This window comes from Scomber scombrus, chromosome 12 (genome assembly GCF_963691925.1).
Source record: "Scomber scombrus chromosome 12, fScoSco1.1, whole genome shotgun sequence".
In the NCBI taxonomy this organism is placed as follows: Eukaryota; Metazoa; Chordata; class Actinopteri; order Scombriformes; family Scombridae; genus Scomber; species Scomber scombrus.
In genome coordinates, this window is record NC_084981.1 from 1,431,845 (window position 1) to 1,452,217 (window position 20,373).

At 37.9% G+C, this 20,373-nt stretch overlaps 1 protein-coding gene across 1 annotated transcript; it reads left to right on the top strand.

Annotated features, from left to right (window-relative positions):
* Positions 1-238: 238 nt before the first annotated feature.
* Positions 239-17,226, top strand: tm9sf2 (transmembrane 9 superfamily member 2). Its single transcript, XM_062430245.1, has 17 exons — positions 239-456; positions 3,898-3,965; positions 4,441-4,534; positions 5,802-5,929; positions 6,629-6,758; positions 6,994-7,118; positions 7,426-7,537; positions 7,861-7,940; positions 9,278-9,386; positions 9,517-9,649; positions 10,393-10,512; positions 10,635-10,692; positions 10,772-10,931; positions 11,295-11,446; positions 12,672-12,783; positions 14,439-14,610; positions 16,157-17,226. The coding sequence occupies exons 1-17, from the start codon at positions 340-342 to the stop codon at positions 16,222-16,224; spliced, it is 1,938 nt and encodes a 645-aa protein (XP_062286229.1). The 5' UTR covers positions 239-339; the 3' UTR covers positions 16,225-17,226.
* The last annotated feature ends 3,147 nt before the right edge of the window (positions 17,227-20,373 follow it).

Consider the following 20,373-nt stretch of genomic DNA (forward strand, 5'->3'; position numbering starts at 1 on the left):
CAAATTTCCACTGGGGTGGACAATAAAGTCAATTCAAGATGTGATTGTTTTTCTTTTATTGTAAACACTATTAGATATTCTGATTCATACCAGTTGGTGGCGGTAATGCGCCAATACGTTGAAAGCAGTTTCAAACCTGCCGATAAACATCAAGAAGAAGAAGAGAAACATCCACGAAGAAAGTTTATTTGGGGAAAAAAAAACACGGAGCAGGACTTCCGGCATGTGACGTGTCTGCCTGCCTCACAACCGGATGGTGGTGCTGGGTAGATGTAGTTAAAACTACGAACAGCTGCAATAAAGAGTAGAAAGGTGGAGTGAAGACTGGCCGCTGTGAAGATGCTGCGGTGGCTGCTTGGAGCTGCGCTGCTGGCTCGGGCGGCCGGCTTCTACCTCCCTGGTCTGGCTCCTGTTAGCTTCTGTGAGGCTGATAAAGACCAAGTACCAGACTGCAAGGTAAACACTACATGTCACAGTGCAGCTGTTCACCAACAGATGTTCCCACAGAATGAACGAATAGAAAACACAGTTCATTGTGTGAGCTGCTTTCTTATCAACACTAAGCATTAATTTGTGCATGCTAACGTTAGCTAAAAACAATCAGCAAAGCTAATGGGTACTCTGCTAACTAGCTAGCAAGCTATTGTTTAAATATGTAAAACTAGAGTCAACTTCGTTGGTCTGGATATGACATTATGAACAGGTATTGCCGCTTTGTATCAGGCTTGTTTAGTGAAAATGTCGAATGAGTTGTTCTCTCTCTGGTGCTGATACTGATCCCTCATGTATTCATGTTATTTTAAAAATGTAGGCTACAGTAAGAGCCTCACTATCACACTTATTATTATAGTAAGAGCCTCACTATCACACTTATTATTATAGTCTGAGCCTCAGTATCACACTTACTATTATAGTAAGAGCCTCAGTATCACACTTATTATTATAATAAGAGCCTCACTATCACACTTATTATTATAGTAGAAGTCATTTATTGAGCCCAGCCGATGTTTAAGGATGATGTCCATTTCGATATTAGAGGGTTTAGAAACATCTGTTATGTATACCAGTGGATATGATTGTTTAGAAATGCACAACAGTTTTTATGAGATTGCTTGCATTGCGAGTGCTGACTAAAAATGCATTGAGTGAGACATTACTCTATCAAAAATAAACTTGTTTTAATGTCAAAAACAACTCATACAGCATCTACAACACTGAACTGGGATTCTTCTCGTACAGTATACAGTGAGTGAGAGTAACAGCAACAACACAACTACTGTCAAGCTTATTGAAGTTATGTAAAGAGGAGACATGACTCATTCAAATAATGTATTTCACATGGAAATGAACATGTCACCACAGAGACATGCAGAAGATGCACAAACACTAAGTTCCTCTGTAATAAAATGTGTATAGTGGTCAGTTCAGATGTGACGCTTTCATGGCACCCTGTCACATGATTTTTCTGTTCACTGACATTTTCCTGCATTCAGCTCCAAAAAATGACATGATGTCATGCGTGTGATTTGGATGATAAATAAGGCACTGGCTATGTGTACGGAAATGATGCAACAATTGACCGTTGATACAGAGTGGGATTCTGTTGGTCTGGACTGGTTTTCTGTGCTGATAGTAGTTTGTTCCATTGGTACGTAAACACAGTTTTAACAGGAGGGGGAACAGACTTGGACACAACACCGGACCTCTTGTAGACCTCTGACGGGAGACATAAGGCATTTTGGTGCTGTTAAATAGAATATTTTCACCATCATATCAGGCATTTTAGTGCCGTTAAACAGGCATTTTCCTGGTCCCAAATTAGGCAGAGGTGTGGGACCTTGTAGTTTAAAACCATTTGTGTGTGAGTGTGCATGTGCCTCTTCTGGTCCTTGCACAACCCTGTAGTTGTAGTTGGTTTGATTCATGATGTTGTTCAATATGTCAACTGTATGAAGTTGTCTGTGTGTTGAAGTAGCAGCCTAGGGCCAAGCAATCAGCCTGTTCTCAACAGGTACATTTTGAACTGGCACTGACCTAGTAATACTAAAATAGTAATGAAACAAACTAGAATAATGTGTGCTTTCCATTCTGTTCATTTCTGCCTCCTCCCATCCTCACTCCTCCGTCCTCCGGCTGTGACCCTGAAACTGATCTCCCTCCATCATCATGGAAGATATTCCAATCCCTTAAATGCATCTCAGAGGACATGAGCAGCAGATGGTATCCTCTGTGGAAGTCTTTTACCGGACACAACACCCCTTGGATTGATTGTTCAGCTGATCTGATAAAACACAGTTTTAATGTAGTTATATTATATGTGATTGTAATACAGCAGGAAAACTAGCTGTGGACCAGGAATGATGGGGAATGCACCAACAGCACACATGGATTCATAAAATAAAATGAAGTGTGTGCAGAATTTGAATCATAAATTTAAGATAAAAACATGTCAAACTCTTTCTTAATAAATTCTACATGAATTTTAAGCTTCATGTAGAGAGCAAAAACTTATATTAAATTCATTACAATATTACTGTTTAATCACTTCTACATATTGATAGCACACTTCTTCATATTTGACAGTTGACATGCTGTGTGTCATGAGTAGTTGCCGTCTTCTCAAACTGACAACAGAGTGAGTGAGGACATCCCACATGGTGAATTACATTCCTTCATCCTTGCATTTCTCTTTCATCCTCGCTGGGAGGAGCCGAGACACGAAGGAGACACATTACTCACATAGAAAGAACTCAATAACTCCTCCATTTCCAAACACAGTGCAAAAGTGTGTCTATTGGCTGAGTTGAACAAAGGTGAAGCATGACCTGTGATACCACCTGAGCCTGTTGCACCCAAACAGGAAACGCACACTTGAATTTGACCATCTGACAGCTTCAGCAGACTTGAATAAGAATTCGGAAAAAGTATAGGTAACAGATATATAATGTGTTTTAAAAAGGTTAACAGTGGAATCACAGCGCTCTCCAGTGGACAAACTATCTAATCGCAACACTGATAATAAAAGAGCTCAAGCACTTATGTTTGACTTTCCATTACTTACATTTTTTGTCACTTTTTGGATGTCAAATGTTATTTCTGATTTCTCTACAAAAAGCTTAATTTTGCTTGATAATAAAGACCTGCAGATGTACAGTGCAGGCTATGCTTTACAATACAAAGAGCTCATCATAAATTATTACTTACACTGTGTTACGTTATGTCACATCCTTTAAAATGGTGTGGTTTACTTTTTGCATCTTGAAAACCCAACAGGGACAGAGTGGGACAGACCTGCCTTCTGTGACGGTCACCGGTCCAGCAGCACCTTTTCAAAACCCAGCACACAGTTCAAATGTTTAAATGGTTAAAACTATTCAGACTGACCAGAAAACACATTCAAAACATCCAAAATAAAACTTTCTTGCCTTCAGTAACAACCCCTAAAGAGTCTGAGACATGTTAGATTGTGTGCTATTGGCTTTAGATTCAGTATTCACAGTACAGTACATGAAAGCATTACAACAGTCACAGGGTGTAAAACAACTGCTTCACCCAGACATTAATAAACACTGCACAGCTGTAGTGAGAACATACAGTATATGTTACCTTTATGTAGTTAAGACACTGTAGGAGTTAACTTTCCTTTGCAATCACCTGGTCACACTTGGGCTTAATGGAGGGGGGGCTTTTAAATCAAGATGTTATCATGGTAGACGGCTCAGTGGTTGATGACTGTCAGCCATCTGCGATACAGTCCAATAATAATGCCAAGGTGTAAATACAGAAAAGCAACCAATCACTAATAGTATCCAACAACAGTAACATGGATGAGTTTTAGCAGAAGGATGCTGTCTGCTGTCTTCCTAACATGTGTCTGTCCTGTTTGTTTTCCTGCAGTCAGTCATTGAGCTGTTTGTGAACAGGCTGGATTCAGTGGAGTCTGTTCTGCCTTATGAATACACTGCGTGAGTAGCACTGCACTATTTCTTTGTTGGACTTTTTTCATTTCACTTTTTCTCATTCCTTTCATTAATTATGGTTATGAAAATGATTAACTTTCTAAAGATAGTAAAATGTAATTTGGAACATTCTTATTCATCATACTCAAAGTGACAGCAAAATATTATAATGAGTGTTTATTCAGTGCCAATTTTTGGATAGCACCTGCTTTTGCATCAGAACGTCACAACTGTTGAACATTTTCAACATGATTAAACAGCATCATGCAGAGGCAGATGTCTTATTCCATTCAGTGTTGATTTAAAGTGCACTGCTCAGGTTCACTGGCTGTGAACTTGTAGGTTTGTTGCTCTCTTTGGACAAGTAGTTTAGAGGCAATCCAGGCTGCTTCTCATTGGTTTGTTCTCTCCATCATCTGGAACATATACACGTTATCTGATTGAGGAGAATGGTGTGTCACAGCTTCCTTTGTTTGTGCAGGTTTGACTTTTGCTCTGAGAAAACCATGAAACGACCATCAGAGAATCTGGGTCAGGTTCTTTTTGGGGAGAGGATTGAACCCTCACCATACAAGGTAACACACACATGAACAGAAACACACAGGCACACACATAAAATTGATATCATGCTGATGTAATGACTGACCAGTCAAACAAAAATATAGTTACATTTACAGGAACTGCTCACAATGAAAAGACGTACAGTATGGAAAATACTTAAATGTATTTTTATATTTTTAAATAAGAGTTATACAGCATTATATGTTATTGTACAATAAATAGACTCAGCATAAACAGATGGGTTTGACAGGATCAGTTTAAATTGAGCATAGAAAAACGATTAATACGCTAACTGAATTAATGAATAGATACTAAATAATCAAACTTGATTTTCATAAAGGAGAAAAAAAGACTCTTGTGTATTTACCATCACCATATGAGTGAAAAAGCTTTTTTACAACTTAGTGCATAGAACAGGTTTTGTGCACACAGTATTCATTATGCTGTTCACACATTTCTTTTAAAAATAAAAGAGCAGCATTTAGAATAAAAAAAAACAAAAAACATAATATTAACCATTACCAGGAAAGAGGGATATCAGCCAAAAGAGAAGAATATATTAGAGATATTAAAGAGAAGAGGGAGAGGAACTTTAGGTCATGTATTGAATGAATTTGTGTGTATGTGTTATTTTATTTTTGTATTTCATATACATTTTGACTCATTTTAAATCAAACCATGTTCAGAGTATCTTCAGTTATGATGCTTCTAGGAAACACCTCTTTAAGTCTAAAAAGGTTCCAACAGTGGATTCACACATATGTTCAGGATTCCTTGAAGGGGATGATGTGTGTTATTAGACCTCTGTCACACATCTTAACAAGAGGACTAATGTCAGCCTGGGATATTTTTATGGACAAGAAAAAGGTTTCAATCTGACATGATTATTATTTTTCAGTGTCAAATTGAAATTCATTCATTCAGTTTTGTAATATCTTCATAGTTTGTTTGTTTGTTTCTCTTATGTTTGGAAGTGTATTGGCTTGATTTGATTATTGGAGCTTTAAAAAAAAAAGGAGAAAGGGGGTAGGACTAGAAAAGTTACTTCATCCTACAGCCTTTCGAACATTGAAAAGTTTTTTTTTTTTTAATCTAAAATAATTTTACTGTAATTTCTATTTTGTTATATTTCACTGTCTATATATTTTATGTTTTTATTTGAACATATTCAAATAAACAAAGTGGAGAATAACACATAGTTGTTATCGATGATAGAAAACTAACAGTCCCAGTTGTAACAGTGCAGAAACACACACATGTTGACTGTGTTCTATTTGTCAGTTTGATTTCAAGAAATCAGCCGTGTGTCAGAAGGTGTGTACCAGAAAATACGACACCAAAAACTCATCAGACAAAGCCAAGCTAGACTTCCTCAAGAAAGGCATGTTACTCAACTACCAACATCACTGGTATGTATGATTCACTGACATGCACCCAATCAACACTGAGGAATGTGTACGTATAGACTGAAGATTGTGACAGTGTTGTATTGATTTCATATGTAAACTGGAGGGATCTATAAATGGATCCTGAGGAAAAAACAGCACAATTAGGCCTCTATAACCAAAGAGCAATTATTATTTCAGTATAAAATGTATTTGAATCATCATCACTCGAGTCATTCCACAGTTCCATATTGAGTCTTATGATGCATGACATGACTGTATAGAGTTATTTTTCTTCTTCTTTCTTCTCTTTATACATCCATGATGTGGACTAGGACTGATTAACTGTGTATTGTTTTTGTTACTGTTATGTCTGATTGGCACTTTAGTATTTTCTGGCTATTTAGTTGTGAAACTGTATGTTCTTTTAGCTGTATGTGTTTTAGGATTGAATCTTAATGTTCTTTATGTGGGGATAATAAAGGTTCCTCTACTCTACTCTGTTAACTTTACTCTACATCAGTTCTGACTCAAAAGTGTTACATGGGGAAGAAGAGATGTGATGACTTACCATCTACATGCAAACTAGCATTTTAGAGTTGTTATTTGTGAGCAAGTATTTATTTGTAAGAAAGTATTGTGCGGACCAAACAGTGACATTTATTTGCAAATGCATACATTAGTGAGCATCACAGTCGTGTGTGTGTGTATGTGTGTGTGTAGGATTGTGGATAACATGCCGGTCACCTGGTGTTATGATGTTGAAGATGGACAGAAGTTCTGTAATCCTGGTTTCCCAATTGGATGTTACGTCACAGAGGCAGGACGTCCCAAAGACGCCTGTGTGGTCAATGTGAGTGTGTTACATGAAAACAATCATTACTCCACATTCAACTAACATTCTTCCTCACTTTCTGTATAAAACCAACAATTTTCTTAAATGTTCACATTACAGTATTAAAGAAATACATTTGTGCATGATTGTTTTGGCCTAATCAGATTTGTTGGTGTGTCTTTTTTATACTAACAATGCAATGTTATTAGCCTGTCTGTGATTTGAACTTTTCAGTCTTGGTTTTGTTTTCCAGTCTAACTTTAATGAAAAGGATGCTTTTTACATCTTTAACCATGTGGACATCACCATCCATTACCACATTGTCGAGCATGAGCAACTCGGAGCACGATTGGTTGCTGCCAAGATTGAACCAAAAAGGTAATGAATGACAGTTTTAGCTGATGTTCTGATATCTAGTCCGAGTTTAAATTTAGCTGAATGAATCTTCTCATAGAGTTTGTTGTTTGTCGTGTTTTTCACATTTGACCAACTGTAGAAGCTTTTATGAATGTTAGAATAACTCAAGAACTGTCACCTGGTGTCCACAGTACATGTGAAGATCTTCCACTCCAGATACTAGGAGAATAGCTTGGTATTGATTTATTTAGTATACAAGTTAGACAGCTCTGAGCTTTGCATTGATCTGGAATCTGTTTCCTTTGTGTTCCTCTCTTGCTCTGCTCAGCTATGAAAATCCTAATGATGACAATCCTGACTGTAATGGAGGACCAAAGCTGCTGAAAAACAAATACACAGGAGAGTTTAAGATCCCATACACCTACTCTCTCAACTTTGTGGTTAGTACACTCATATCATAGTTTTCTGAATATAATATAACTGATGCTAAAATTAGGAAAGAGTGGTTTACAAGACAAAGGGACTGGTGCAGTGTAAAAATGTCACATTCTTTCACTTTTGTGTGTGTGTGCGTGTGTGTGTGTGTGTTTGGCAACCAGTTTTCACCGCTAATTGACCGCTAAAAAAAATCAATGTAATATGTGACATTATTATTATGATTATCCAGTCCTACACTGAAGTGCAAAATATACTGATTAAACATTTAAATATATAAATATGAATTTATGTAAGTGAATAATCACACAAGTGTATTTGTTTGTAGGAGGACAAAAATATTCGCTGGGCATCTAGATGGGACTACATCCTGGAGTCAATGCCTCACACAAATATCCAGTGGTTCAGGTAACACACACACACACACACACACACACACACACACACACACACACACACACACACACACACACACACACACACACACACACATACACACACACACACACACTCACACAACACTGACATCCACTGATATGACATTTATTTTGTGCCAGGATTTTCAGTTCAGATATAAATGTTGACTCTCAAACATTGTACATTGCATCAAGTGATTTGTTTGGTGAATAGAGAGCTTGACTAATCCTCCATGCCTTGTCACTTTACCTGGAAGCTTAAAGTTTAGGGCAATCTGATGTCACATTATTAAAATTAATTTCGATGAATCATTCAAAACATTGCTGATGGATCTCCATCCACTGGGCTCCACACCAAAATACGGATTAAACATGAATTAATGTGAGTTTAGGCTTAAGAGAACACTTGTAATGCTTGTCTAAAGGCACAAACAAAGACTATAAATACAGCACTAAAACTCATACAATACAAGTGGCTATTCAGAACTTATGTGACACCTGTAAAACTACATCTTTACAACCCCAACATTCCCGACAGCTGTACTAAGTGTAATGATAGTGTTGGCACTCTGCTGCACTGCATGTGGGAATGCCAAAAAATTCAATCATTTTGGAAAGATGTAACTTGCATGATATCACGTATGACTAACATGGTGGTCCCACTTGAGCCAAAGCTCTGTATATTAGGTATTTATCCTGATAATTTTGTACCGGGTCGCAAAAATGCTCCCATTATTGATCTATCCTTGCTTCAGGCTAGGAGAGCCATTGCACTGAGGTGGAAAAGTTTGGACAGCCCTACATATGGAATGTGGCTACAGGAAATGGCGTCATGTTTGACACTGGAGAAATTAACGTATCTGACCAAAGGGAAACTAAACAGGTTTAGAGAGATATGGGATGGTTTTATGCAGTTTCTGGAGAGCGATCAGACAGGTATCAACGATTAAACTTGCGCTTGCGGTATGAATAAACAGGACCACTATTGATTTTGTTTATTTATTTTTCACATTATTATTATTATTATTATTTATTTATTTATTTATTTAATATTATTATTACTATTATTATTATCATCACTATTATTATTTACTTATTTATGTATCTATTATGTTTGTTTTTCATTCCTTGAATGTTTATACTGTTGAGGGTGGGGGGAGGAGGGATGTTCATAATGTCACTGTCCCTGTGACTGTATGTTTTATGTTTAATGTGTATATAAAAAAAAAAAAAACAATAAATATATTGTTAAAAAAAAAAGAGAACACTTGTTGTGGATCTTGGCTCTAAAATAACATCATACTAATACATTATGTTTTTTTCCCCCAGTATAATGAACTCGTTGGTGATCGTGTTGTTTCTGTCTGGAATGGTAGCCATGATAATGCTGAGAACCCTGCATAAAGACATCGCTAGATACAATCAGATGGACTCCGTGGTGAGTTTGTGTGTGCATGATTGACAGGAACTCTTAAAGCTGAGGTGGAGCTGTAGTCAGTTCATAGTTCCATATTTACAGCAATGATGAACTATCTTCATCATGTCTGCTCATACTTCTTGTTCTCCAGGAGGATGCTCAGGAGGAGTTTGGGTGGAAGTTGGTCCATGGAGATGTTTTCCGACCTCCCAGGAAGGGAATGCTGCTGTCGGTTTTCCTCGGCTCTGGAACCCAGATCTTTATCATGACCTTTGTCACGCTCTGTATGTCTCTCTTATCTTCATGGTTGTTTATTAGAATTAAAAATCAGTTACAGATGCCAAACTAGAACCTTCTTATAGGTTTCATGCTTCATTACTTGCTCTTTACATGACGCCATCATTCCTGTCTTTCTTCTATCCACTATTGTTGTTGTACCCGTTTGATGCTCTCTCACTCTGTCTTGCCTGATTAAGTTAAAAAAGTTCAACATCTCACAGCATCAAACAGTTGAGACAAATCAACGATTTAAACTTTGAAAGAGGAAGTTGATTAAAAAAACTTTTTTTAAGCTTAAGAAATGTTCACTTGCCTTCTATCCTGTTTGAAACTTAAAATCGCTGCCATCTGGGGATGTAGTTGAGTGCTGGACACAATTTGTAATAGAGTTCAGGAACTGCATTCATAAAACATCCTAAGGCTGAGTTAGTCCTAAAAAATCTTTGTGGAATACACTTTTTAACACAACATTTTAGAGCTACATTAGTTATAGACGTAATCCAGAGGACTTCTGAGTCATTAAGAACTTCTCACAAAGGTGTAATGTGCCCCCTTGTATCAGGATTGTGGAAAGATTCAATCTGAACTTTGTAAATCATCATTTTAATTCTTTAATGACTATATTTATAAACTGGTAGAAACTTGAAAACCCGAAAAAGTCCCGTATAAGTAAATCTCTGTAACTGTTTTACTCATCCTAACTGTCATTTCTAACATATAATTGAGACTCTCTCTTCCTTCTCCACAGTCTTTGCCTGTCTTGGGTTCCTCTCTCCAGCAAACCGCGGCGCTCTGATGACCTGTGCTGTCGTTCTCTGGGTTCTGCTGGGAACTCCAGCTGGTTATGTAGCTGCCCGCCTCTACAAATGTAAGTGAGAAAGGATTCAGGGAACATACATGCTGCAGTCTGTACAGGGTGTGCTTTTCACTTTCAGTTGATTTGGTGATTGATCCTCTCATTCTTTGTCTTTCTATTTGGTTTATTGTCAGCTTTTGGAGGAGAGAAGTGGAAGACCAATGTTCTCCTGACAGCCTTCCTCTGTCCTGGGTAAGACACTTAAGTCCACTTGTATCCTCTCTCTCACTCATTATCACCTCCACTTCACTTTTTCTCCATCTCCTCTCAGGGTGGTGTTTGCAGATTTCTTTGTGATGAACCTGATCCTGTGGGGTGAAGGCTCTTCAGCAGCCATGCCGTTTGGGACCCTGGTAGCCATACTGGCTCTGTGGTTCTGTATCTCAGTGCCACTTACCTTCTTAGGAGCATACTTTGGCTTCAAGAAGGCAGTAAGTCAATCTAAACACATATACTGTACGTCATTTAATACCTAATGCATACTGGTGTGTATTTTAATGAAAGGGGGTTTATAGAAAGAGTGTTATCACAACTGCCATCAGGTAAGTGCCAACAGTCAAAAACAATACAGTACTACAGCAAGACTAAGTGAATAGCTAGAAGAGCCTGTGTCCTCTAAACTAAATGAAGTCAACGATGTTCTACTGTGGTTTATATTAAGAAACTGATGTATGCGTCATCTTTCTTTCTTTACATCTTTATTTATTTATTGTAAGTGACTGTATCACAATGTATCTATCTGACAGTTTGATCCCCCCCTCCCTCTTTCTCCATGCTGTGACTGGTGGTTCAAGGGTATTGAGCATCCTGTGCGGACCAATCAGATTCCTCGTCAAATCCCCCAGCAGTCATTCTACACAAAGCCATTCCCTGGTATCGTCATGGGAGGAATTCTGCCTTTCGGGTGTATATTTATTCAACTGTTCTTCATACTAAACTCCATCTGGTAAGAATGATGAACACTGTTGAGTTTAAAATGGGAACGTCATATGTGTTTTTGCTTTCAGAATGAAGTATGAAAAGCTGAGAATCAGTGCAGCCTTACAGGTGTGTATGTATCAGATGAGTGAGGGAGCTGTTGGCAGTGACACGGCTCACCACCTCTTAAAACCTGATTTCTACATACAAAAAACAAGCAGCTTAAGCAGGAACTGGTTTAGGCATATCAAAATGAAAATGTCAATATAATATTTATGCTGTTGTGAGTGAGGCTGTTAATGCAGCTCTACCAAAAAAAGAATACAATCAAAGGATGAGATATTCATCAAGGTGTTTTTTTTAATAATTTAATAATAGATTTGTTTCAAGAGTTTCAGGCTAAAACACTACAAGTCATTTGTACGTCATTTTGTTATAGTTGTACTGTTTACATTTCTTCAATGACCATTTTGTCAGTTGGAATTTAGCCAAATGTAGTAAATGAAGTCAAGTCAAGTCAAGTCAAACTTTATTTATAAAGCACATTTAAAAACAACCTCAGTTGAACCAAAGTGCTGTACAGTTATTAAAATACAATATAATCAGACACAAATATAATAATAAATAAAACAGTAAAGGAATAATAAGAGCTCAATTTAAAAAAGAGTAAAAGTAAAGATAAAAATACAATAAAATAAAATAAGAGCCAAGGATTCTCGCCTAGCTGTGGCTGAAGTGGTTATTCATACTAAATGTAACATTGTGGGAACTCCAATCATTGCTTCATTTTGCAGCACTAGAAATGACCAACATCAGTTTCTCTGCTTGTCACTTATGTATTCTTCTTCTGCGTAAAAAAAGACACATATCAACCACAAGGGAGTGCTATAATAAAAGATAACTTGGTTTTGTTCATAACTGACTTACCAATAATGCACATTCATATACTTTGTATCTGTTAAGGTGGATGGCTGACCATTTCCCCCTTTTTTAATTTATGATTTATTTGTGAGATTTTCAATATATAAAAAACATGTACAGAAGACCTTATACATATGGATGACAAGAATACAGGTGTTCATTTTCAAAACTTACTTCCTAACAAAGGTGAAAATGCAAAATGACCTCCCTCCCTTCCCACCCCTTCAAATAAACAATGACAAAAACAGGGTAAGGAAAAGAAACACACAAAAAAACAGAACACTTGCGGCTGTTCTTTTAGAGCTCTGACATGTCTCCTCCTGTTCCTCCAGGTCCCATCAGATGTACTACATGTTTGGCTTCCTCTTCCTTGTCTTTATTATCCTGGTCATCACCTGCTCTGAAGCCACCATCCTACTTTGCTACTTCCACTTGTGTGCTGAGGTAAACAGCAGGATCACTTTCACCTTTTTAAAATGATCATTATCATCATCATGTTTCAGTGATGATATTAACACAGGGCTGAGAATTAGTTAGACTGTTAGGGTAAAGCATAATTCATAAGCAGTGTGACTGTTTCATTACATTTGCAGTTTAATTACAGTATGAATACAATAGAAATGTACAACAATGAATCAAATAAATGTGTGTGTATATGCACGTGCTGAGGTCTTAACCCCAATCATTCAGGCCAGGAGCTTCACTCATGAGAAGTCAGATTTCTTACTGGATGATACACAAACTGAGCAACGGCAGCTTAAACCCAGTTTACACCAAAGATTCACAACGAGACGAGTTGAAACTTGCATCTAATTAGAATGCACCAGTCTGCAAAATCTGCATCTGACTGGCTTTTCAGGCTTTTTCTGTAGCTGGATATAATGTAGCCTATAGTGATAATGAGTTGGCTACAGCTCCTTTTCTAAGATTGATGAAATGACATAACATGAAAAAAACGAGACGGTCGAGGCTCTCTTTTCCTCAGACAACAACTCTGCCAACTTTTGATAAGCTGACAGTTTGCTTACTTTACCAGCTGACTTTCCTACATGCTTATTGGCTGCTGAAACAGGTGTTGTGCCTTATGTTCTTAAACCATGGGCTGGCTTCAGTGAGACAGGCCAGTTCCCACCACTGCAACCTTTCCCCTAGAACATTGTAAAATGGTTTCATCTCATCATGAATCTTTGGTCTGACCTGGGCATTAGTGGTCATTAGTAATGGGACCCTAACCCAGAGCACAATAGCAAAGCATAGGACAATATAGCTGTCATAATATTAATATAGCTAGATTATTTTTTGAAAGAGGTTCCTCTGTATTCTAAAAAAGAGATCCCTCATTAAAATGTTTCAGAATCATACACATATAAATCCACATGATAAATATGATAAAATAAAAGATCCATCACATATAAGAAAAACCCCATGTCATAAATGTTTTTTTTTTAATATGTGATGGGTCTATTTATCATGACGGCTATATGGCCTGATGCTCTGCTATTGTGCTCAGGTGGTCCCATCTATATCTATATCTATATCTTTGGTATACATATATGTATATACATTATTTAATACTATTTGTCTATTTTCCAAATAATTATATTTCTGTTGATTACATATGGCTTTTTATCTCTTTTGTTTGCACCTATATGTACACCTGAAAAGTGTTGAGTGGGGTTGGCACATCATGTGACTGTCAGGTGACCTGGGCCTTTTGTGGATTTAAAATGGCGACTATTTAGTTGAGTTTTAGTTCAATAAGACGACACACTGGTGATAACCTTTTAAATGTACCTGCATTGGGAGCTGCAGTGTGCTGACTTCTTTCTTGCTTTTTCACATTATGTTATTTGGTCCAGCTCCTATTCTATTTCCCTGGATGTGTGCACGTCTACTACAAACTTTTTAGTAATTTAGTCTTGACATTTAGATTTGATTCAGAGTTTGTTCTAATTTCTGTATTACTGTGATGGAATTAACACTGACCAGCACTGTTCATGGCTGTAGAAACCACTCTCTCTTTAAATCCCCTCAGTCAGAGCCTAGTTTAGAAAACCGTGTGTTTCTCTTCCTCCTCCTCCTCCTCCTCCTCCTCCCAGGACTATCATTGGCAGTGGCGTTCCTTCCTGACCAGTGGCTTCACTGCTGTCTATTTCCTGGTCTATGCCATTCATTACTTCTTCTCCAAGCTGCAAATCACTGGACTGGCCAGCACCATCCTGTACTTTGGATACACCATGATCATGGCTCTCATCTTCTTCTTGTTCACTGGTATGTATATAAATAGAAGGGAGAGAGGAGGGCTGGTGTATTCACTGCTGTCATTGTTACCATAGAGACAGCTACTGCATGGGTTCTCTATGGAGGTTTAAAGGAAACATCTTATCTAAGGGGGTGAATGTTATAATGTTGGTATCTTTTCAAATGTGACTTATTTGTGCCATATTGATATGACAGTTAAGGATAAACAGTATGTTGCTGGTTGATAAGTTATTGGCTGCCAAATAAGAAAATATATTATTGTTCCAATAATTACGTCTGATAATACTGAGACTTTGCTGCTGACTGGGGACTCACTCCACACATGCGAGCGCACACACGCACGCACGCACGCACGCACGCACGCACGCACGCACGCACACACACACACACACACACACACACACACACACACACACACACACACACACACACACACACACGTGCATCTCACTTCCCTCCCTTGGTGGATGTTGCGGTGCAGTATGTTCCTTAAAGGTTCAAGGAGGTTGGGGTCAATGTTAAATAGCTTCAGGTTGATATTCATATAATCTTTGTATCGTCTCTTCTATCCTCCTGTCAACAATCACAATGTATGATGTTCCTAAGTGGAACAAGTGAAGCAGCTTGTCAAACAGCTGAAGAACACACATACAACATAAACATGCAGAAATGTGTCTTTGACTTCTCCTTAGGACTGGGCAATAAATCGATATTATATCAATATTGTGATATTTTATAGATATCGCCTTTTAGATATCGCACATATTACCATTTTGAATACCGTAATATGGAATAAGTGTTTTTACTGCATTACAGTAAAAATGTCATTTTCTGAGCTTAACAGACTGTTCTATTATCTGCCTTTATCCACTAACTCATTATATCCACATTACTGATGATTATTTATCAAAAATCTCATTGTGTTAATATTTAGTGAAAGCACCAATAGTCATCTCTACAATATTGTCAAAAATATCGATATGAAGGTATTTGGTCAAAAATATTATGATATTTGATTCTGCCCTAGTTCTCCCCATATTCAACTCCCTGTCCCCACTCATCTACAGACACTATGATTTACGGACATATAGAGCTTGTTATGCTAACAGTGAACAGTTATGAACAAGCTCAAAACAAATGTTAAATGTATGTATTGATAGAGTCTTATTAGCTATGCATCTTAAAATGAGTTGAATTCCTGTAGACTTAGACTGAGAGTCCAGCAGTGTCTCCTCACATGAGCAGCAAAGGGAGGATGAATGATGCCTCAGGTTGTTAGCCAGTTTATATGTGGAGCACTGAGCTTGTGACTGGAGGGTCACCTGTTCAATCTCCTGGACTGGCAGGATACATCTGGGGGGGGGAAACGTGCCCTCCACCTGCTGCAGTGGAGCAGCTTAATCCTAGATTAATAAAGGTGAAACAGATTAGAATAGTTTTGTGTTGAGGTGAGCTGAGATCTAAGAGAAGCTCCTCAGCCTCATATATATTCTACTGTTTTTGTGCTACTTTTATTTAATGTAGCTCTAATTAAAGTTTCTTTCTCTGTCCACAGGTACTATTGGCTTCTTTGCCTGTTTCTGGTTTGTTACTAAGATCTACAGTGTGGTCAAAGTGGACTGAAGAATCCAAACACACAACAGACTGTTGCTTTTCTCTCATCCACCATTCAGCACTGTCAAACTGAACTGAACATTACATCCTGACCCGACACTCCTCATTTCCTCAACCAGAGAGGACTCCGCCTCAGACAGTTTTCTGTGTTTGGGTGCCTAAACTGTTTGTGTGTAAGCATGTGTACACTGGGTTGTAATTTTGTTCATACAGTATCTATCTGCATATAATCTGAATGAAATCAATCATAACCTCACAAGACTCTTCCCAGTATGTCGCTCATAGTTCATCCCAGGTCAGCGTCACACACTACAGCTGGACTGTCCAGAGAGGACTTGAGAAGTTCCGTCAGTGTCAGCTGTGATGTCTCACATTTTTAAGTTTGTTTTATGATCCCTGCGACTTGTGTTTGCAGATGAAGTTGGAAAGTGGAGTGTGACAAAGCTGTGAGGGTCTGCTTCTTAACTGTTACTTTCTCGGAAATTATGTTTGTGTGTGAAATGTTCCCTTATTATTATTTTTAAACTATTGGTGTGCACATTTAAACACTGAATAATGTCAACTTCCATTTTAAAGGCTTCACCAAGTGCAGCAGATATATGAAGCCTACTTTTGTTAACATGTGAAGGTTTGGTATTATTATTATTATTATTATAGTTCAATGAAACACTAATTCTACAAAGGCTGTGTGTTTTGACAGAAGCAGCCAATTCAAATAAAACAATTACAGTATGACAGCTTCCAAGTATTGTAATTCATAATAACAGGAAAGCCAAAGTCCAGTCCCACTGTAGTGCAAGCCTCTGTTCCATGAAGGGAAACACACAGCTGATGTGTTAACTCATCAGGAAACACCACTGTACTGTTTAGCATCATCAACTTGTGTTAACTCATGAAAAGCAGCAGTTTTATCAAATATCTCCCCCAGACAGGTGCTTCTCTGCTACTTATTGAGTCTGTCTGATGTGTATGCTGTTTGCTATGAGCTCCAAATGAAATGATGGTCTAGTGTGTGTGGGGCACTGTCTGTGTTTGTCCAGACATTGTAGGTTTCAGCTGGTCTTCAGATCTGTCCCAAGTGTAAGACTCATGGGAGCTGTAATTCTGTAGTTGTCTGACAAAATAATAGAGCTGTGGGTCAGAAAGTAGAGCATATCGTCCACTAATCACACACAGGGTTGGCGGTTCCATCTCCCTCCTGTCCACAAGACATGAACCCCACATTCATTACTGATCGTCAGGCAGCACCTTGCATGGTAACATGCCTCTATCAGTGTGTGAGTGAGTAAGAAGTGAATTTTAAAGGCTTATATAAGTGCAACCATTTACCATTTGTTTCAATGAAGTTTGTAATCAGGTGTGACCAGCACACACAGTAGTAGATACCCACTAAGCTCAGAATATGGGGCAGAAAACAATATAAAGTTGGCTCAGATGTGCAAATAGAAGACAATGTGAAAAAGGCTTCAATCTGTTATATCTCCTGCTTCTCATAATGAACTCCAGCAAATCATGCAAACAAAGCAGCCGCAGCATTGATAAAGTGCATTTTATAATCAAGTGTCTGAAGCCGAGTACCCTTCCTATTGTGTCTTGTTACAGTTTATAACGGGTTACATGCATTTCTATGTACTGATTCAGAACTCTGCACACAGCTCAGCAGAATCCAAACTGTACTTCATACACATCTCAACTGTGTATCATCACACTGACATTAACTCTGTCACTCATAACAGTGACATAAAAAAACACAACCAGTAGCATTACAGTGTGTCACTGTGGTCTTTGAAGGATCTTGTTTTATGTGTTTGGATAAACCAACATTGCATTACAACAAAAAGAATGACCCTTGTTTACTGCATGGATTGTGCCGTATTACTGTATTTGTCACAGAAATGCAGCTCTATGCTTCAGTGGGCTTTTCTTTCCTAAAGCGATTCCACTAATGTAAAATAAAAACATGCATATATTCTACAGCCCGACCAATACTGGATTTTTGGGGTCAATACCGATATTAGGAAATTAAAAAATTCTGATATTGATATATTGGCCTATAATCTATTATATACAGAATATATATGTAAAACACTTGTTTTTTCAAATGTGGTTACCAAACACTTGATATGTAATGGAGGCTTTGATATTTTACAGTGTAAGAATAAATGTAGTTTTTCTAAAATGACATCAGTGCACTGAAACAGTAAACTACACTGGTAATATACATAAAAATGCAGCCTATATATCTTTAAAAAATAAATATCGGCACATATCAGAAGGCATTAACACCGATACCGATATATATGTGATAGGCCAATATCGGCCGCTAATATTGGTTGACCGATATATCAGTCTGGCTCTAATATATTCACATACGTATATGTATAGGAAAGCTACTGTTTATAGATACACATTAGGGCTGGTCATATGATACACATTGTGCATTTAGCTACAAGTTGTCATACTCACCAAACTTGTCCTCATATCCATTTACCTGCTTTCCTCACCAGGTACATTTCATAGGAATCCTCCAGGAATGAAATGAGGTGCTTTGTTGCCTAATTAGTGGTTTCTGTGCTTTTAATTTTCCATTTTCATATTCTTTCAATATGGGTGTAGCAGAATGCAGCACGGGTGTACACCGAGTGACAAAACAAACATGAACTATTTTGCAATGAAAAGCATGGAGTATTGAGAAATGCATGTAACCAATTGTAAAAACCTGTAAGTTCTGATGTCCTATAGTGAAGTGACAGACAAGGGATTGAACAGTTGGAGATCTCATCACTCCCAACCCAACAATACAAACTACATCATTAAGTAAGTCAGGATACAATACATTTCCTCTCTTTGCTGTGAATGTAAAATCAGTTCAAGATGAAACATTCCCACTGTGAGACCTCTTCAGTGATGACAGCTGTGTTCCAGCTCATAGTAGGAGTGCATTTGATCCCTCCTGTCTGTAGATGAACAGCAGGTTTATGAAGCAGGACATGTATCAGAGGCTTTACCCTGACCTTCTAATGTGATGGTGTATGAAACCTGTTTTATAAACAACTTTAATGAATGTAAAAGAAAAAAAAGTGGAGTTGGAACTGAACAAATGCGACAGATGTAAGTGAATGGGTTCGTTCATTACCATGGAAACATATTCATGTGTTTTATACTGGTTTGTCAGGGTTTTTTGTGTTATTAATCAGGTTGCTCTAATAATCATGTTGTTTTTTTTCCCTTCTTCTCTCATTTGATTTCTTCAGTCTTTCTCTGCTCTCCTTCCTCTTACTCATTTTGTCTTGAAATACTTTCCGATTAAATGTTGAAAGTCATAAAAAGAAAAGTTCAGGTCTTTTTTTAGAAAAAAGGTTTAGTAAAAGTTTAGTGTCTAACCTTGCCCGCTTCATCGTCGAAAGTGTTTCTATCTCATGCTGTCTGTGTTACTCTGTTGAAACACAACATCTGGAACACTGAATCGTGGCACAGCAGCAGGTTTTGTGCACATACTCCAGCTTCAGCTATGTTGTTGTTGAAAGAGAGAAACATCTGTAGCTGTGAGATGAGACAGGGCACAGAAATCAGAAAGGACATCACTCCTTGGTGTGTTTCTGTATATAAAACTAAAGAACTTGTGCAGGCAGCTTTTATGTCATTAATATAAAACTAAAAAGGGAGGGGGGGGGGGGGGGGGCAAGACACTGGCAGAAGCTGTGGTACTCCACAGGTGATTGGTAGAACCTCAGAAAGGTATCCACCAACCTCAACCTGCAGGTTCCTCCCTTATGTTTCAAACATCACAGTGTGCAACTCTTGTGGTTCTGCCAGTGTCTTTTTGTTTTATATTAATGACATAAAAGCTTCTTTAGTTTTATATACAGACAGCCCTGCTTATGTCCAACAGAGATAAAGTGAAGACCCAGTAGGTATTGATTGTTGAGTTAAATAGAAGAAGAAACTAGTAGACAGATAGCAGGATCTTTCACACTTAAGTAGGACAGAAACTATGTTTGGATCTAAGCTAAAGACTCTGAAGATAGAGAAGGTAGTATGCATTTATCATGTAACCCATAGTGTACTGTACAGTATATATCTGAATGTACAGTACTGTGACATCCTGCTTTAGGAGCAGCAAGCCACCAGACCTCCTCACTATCATTATGCTTCTTA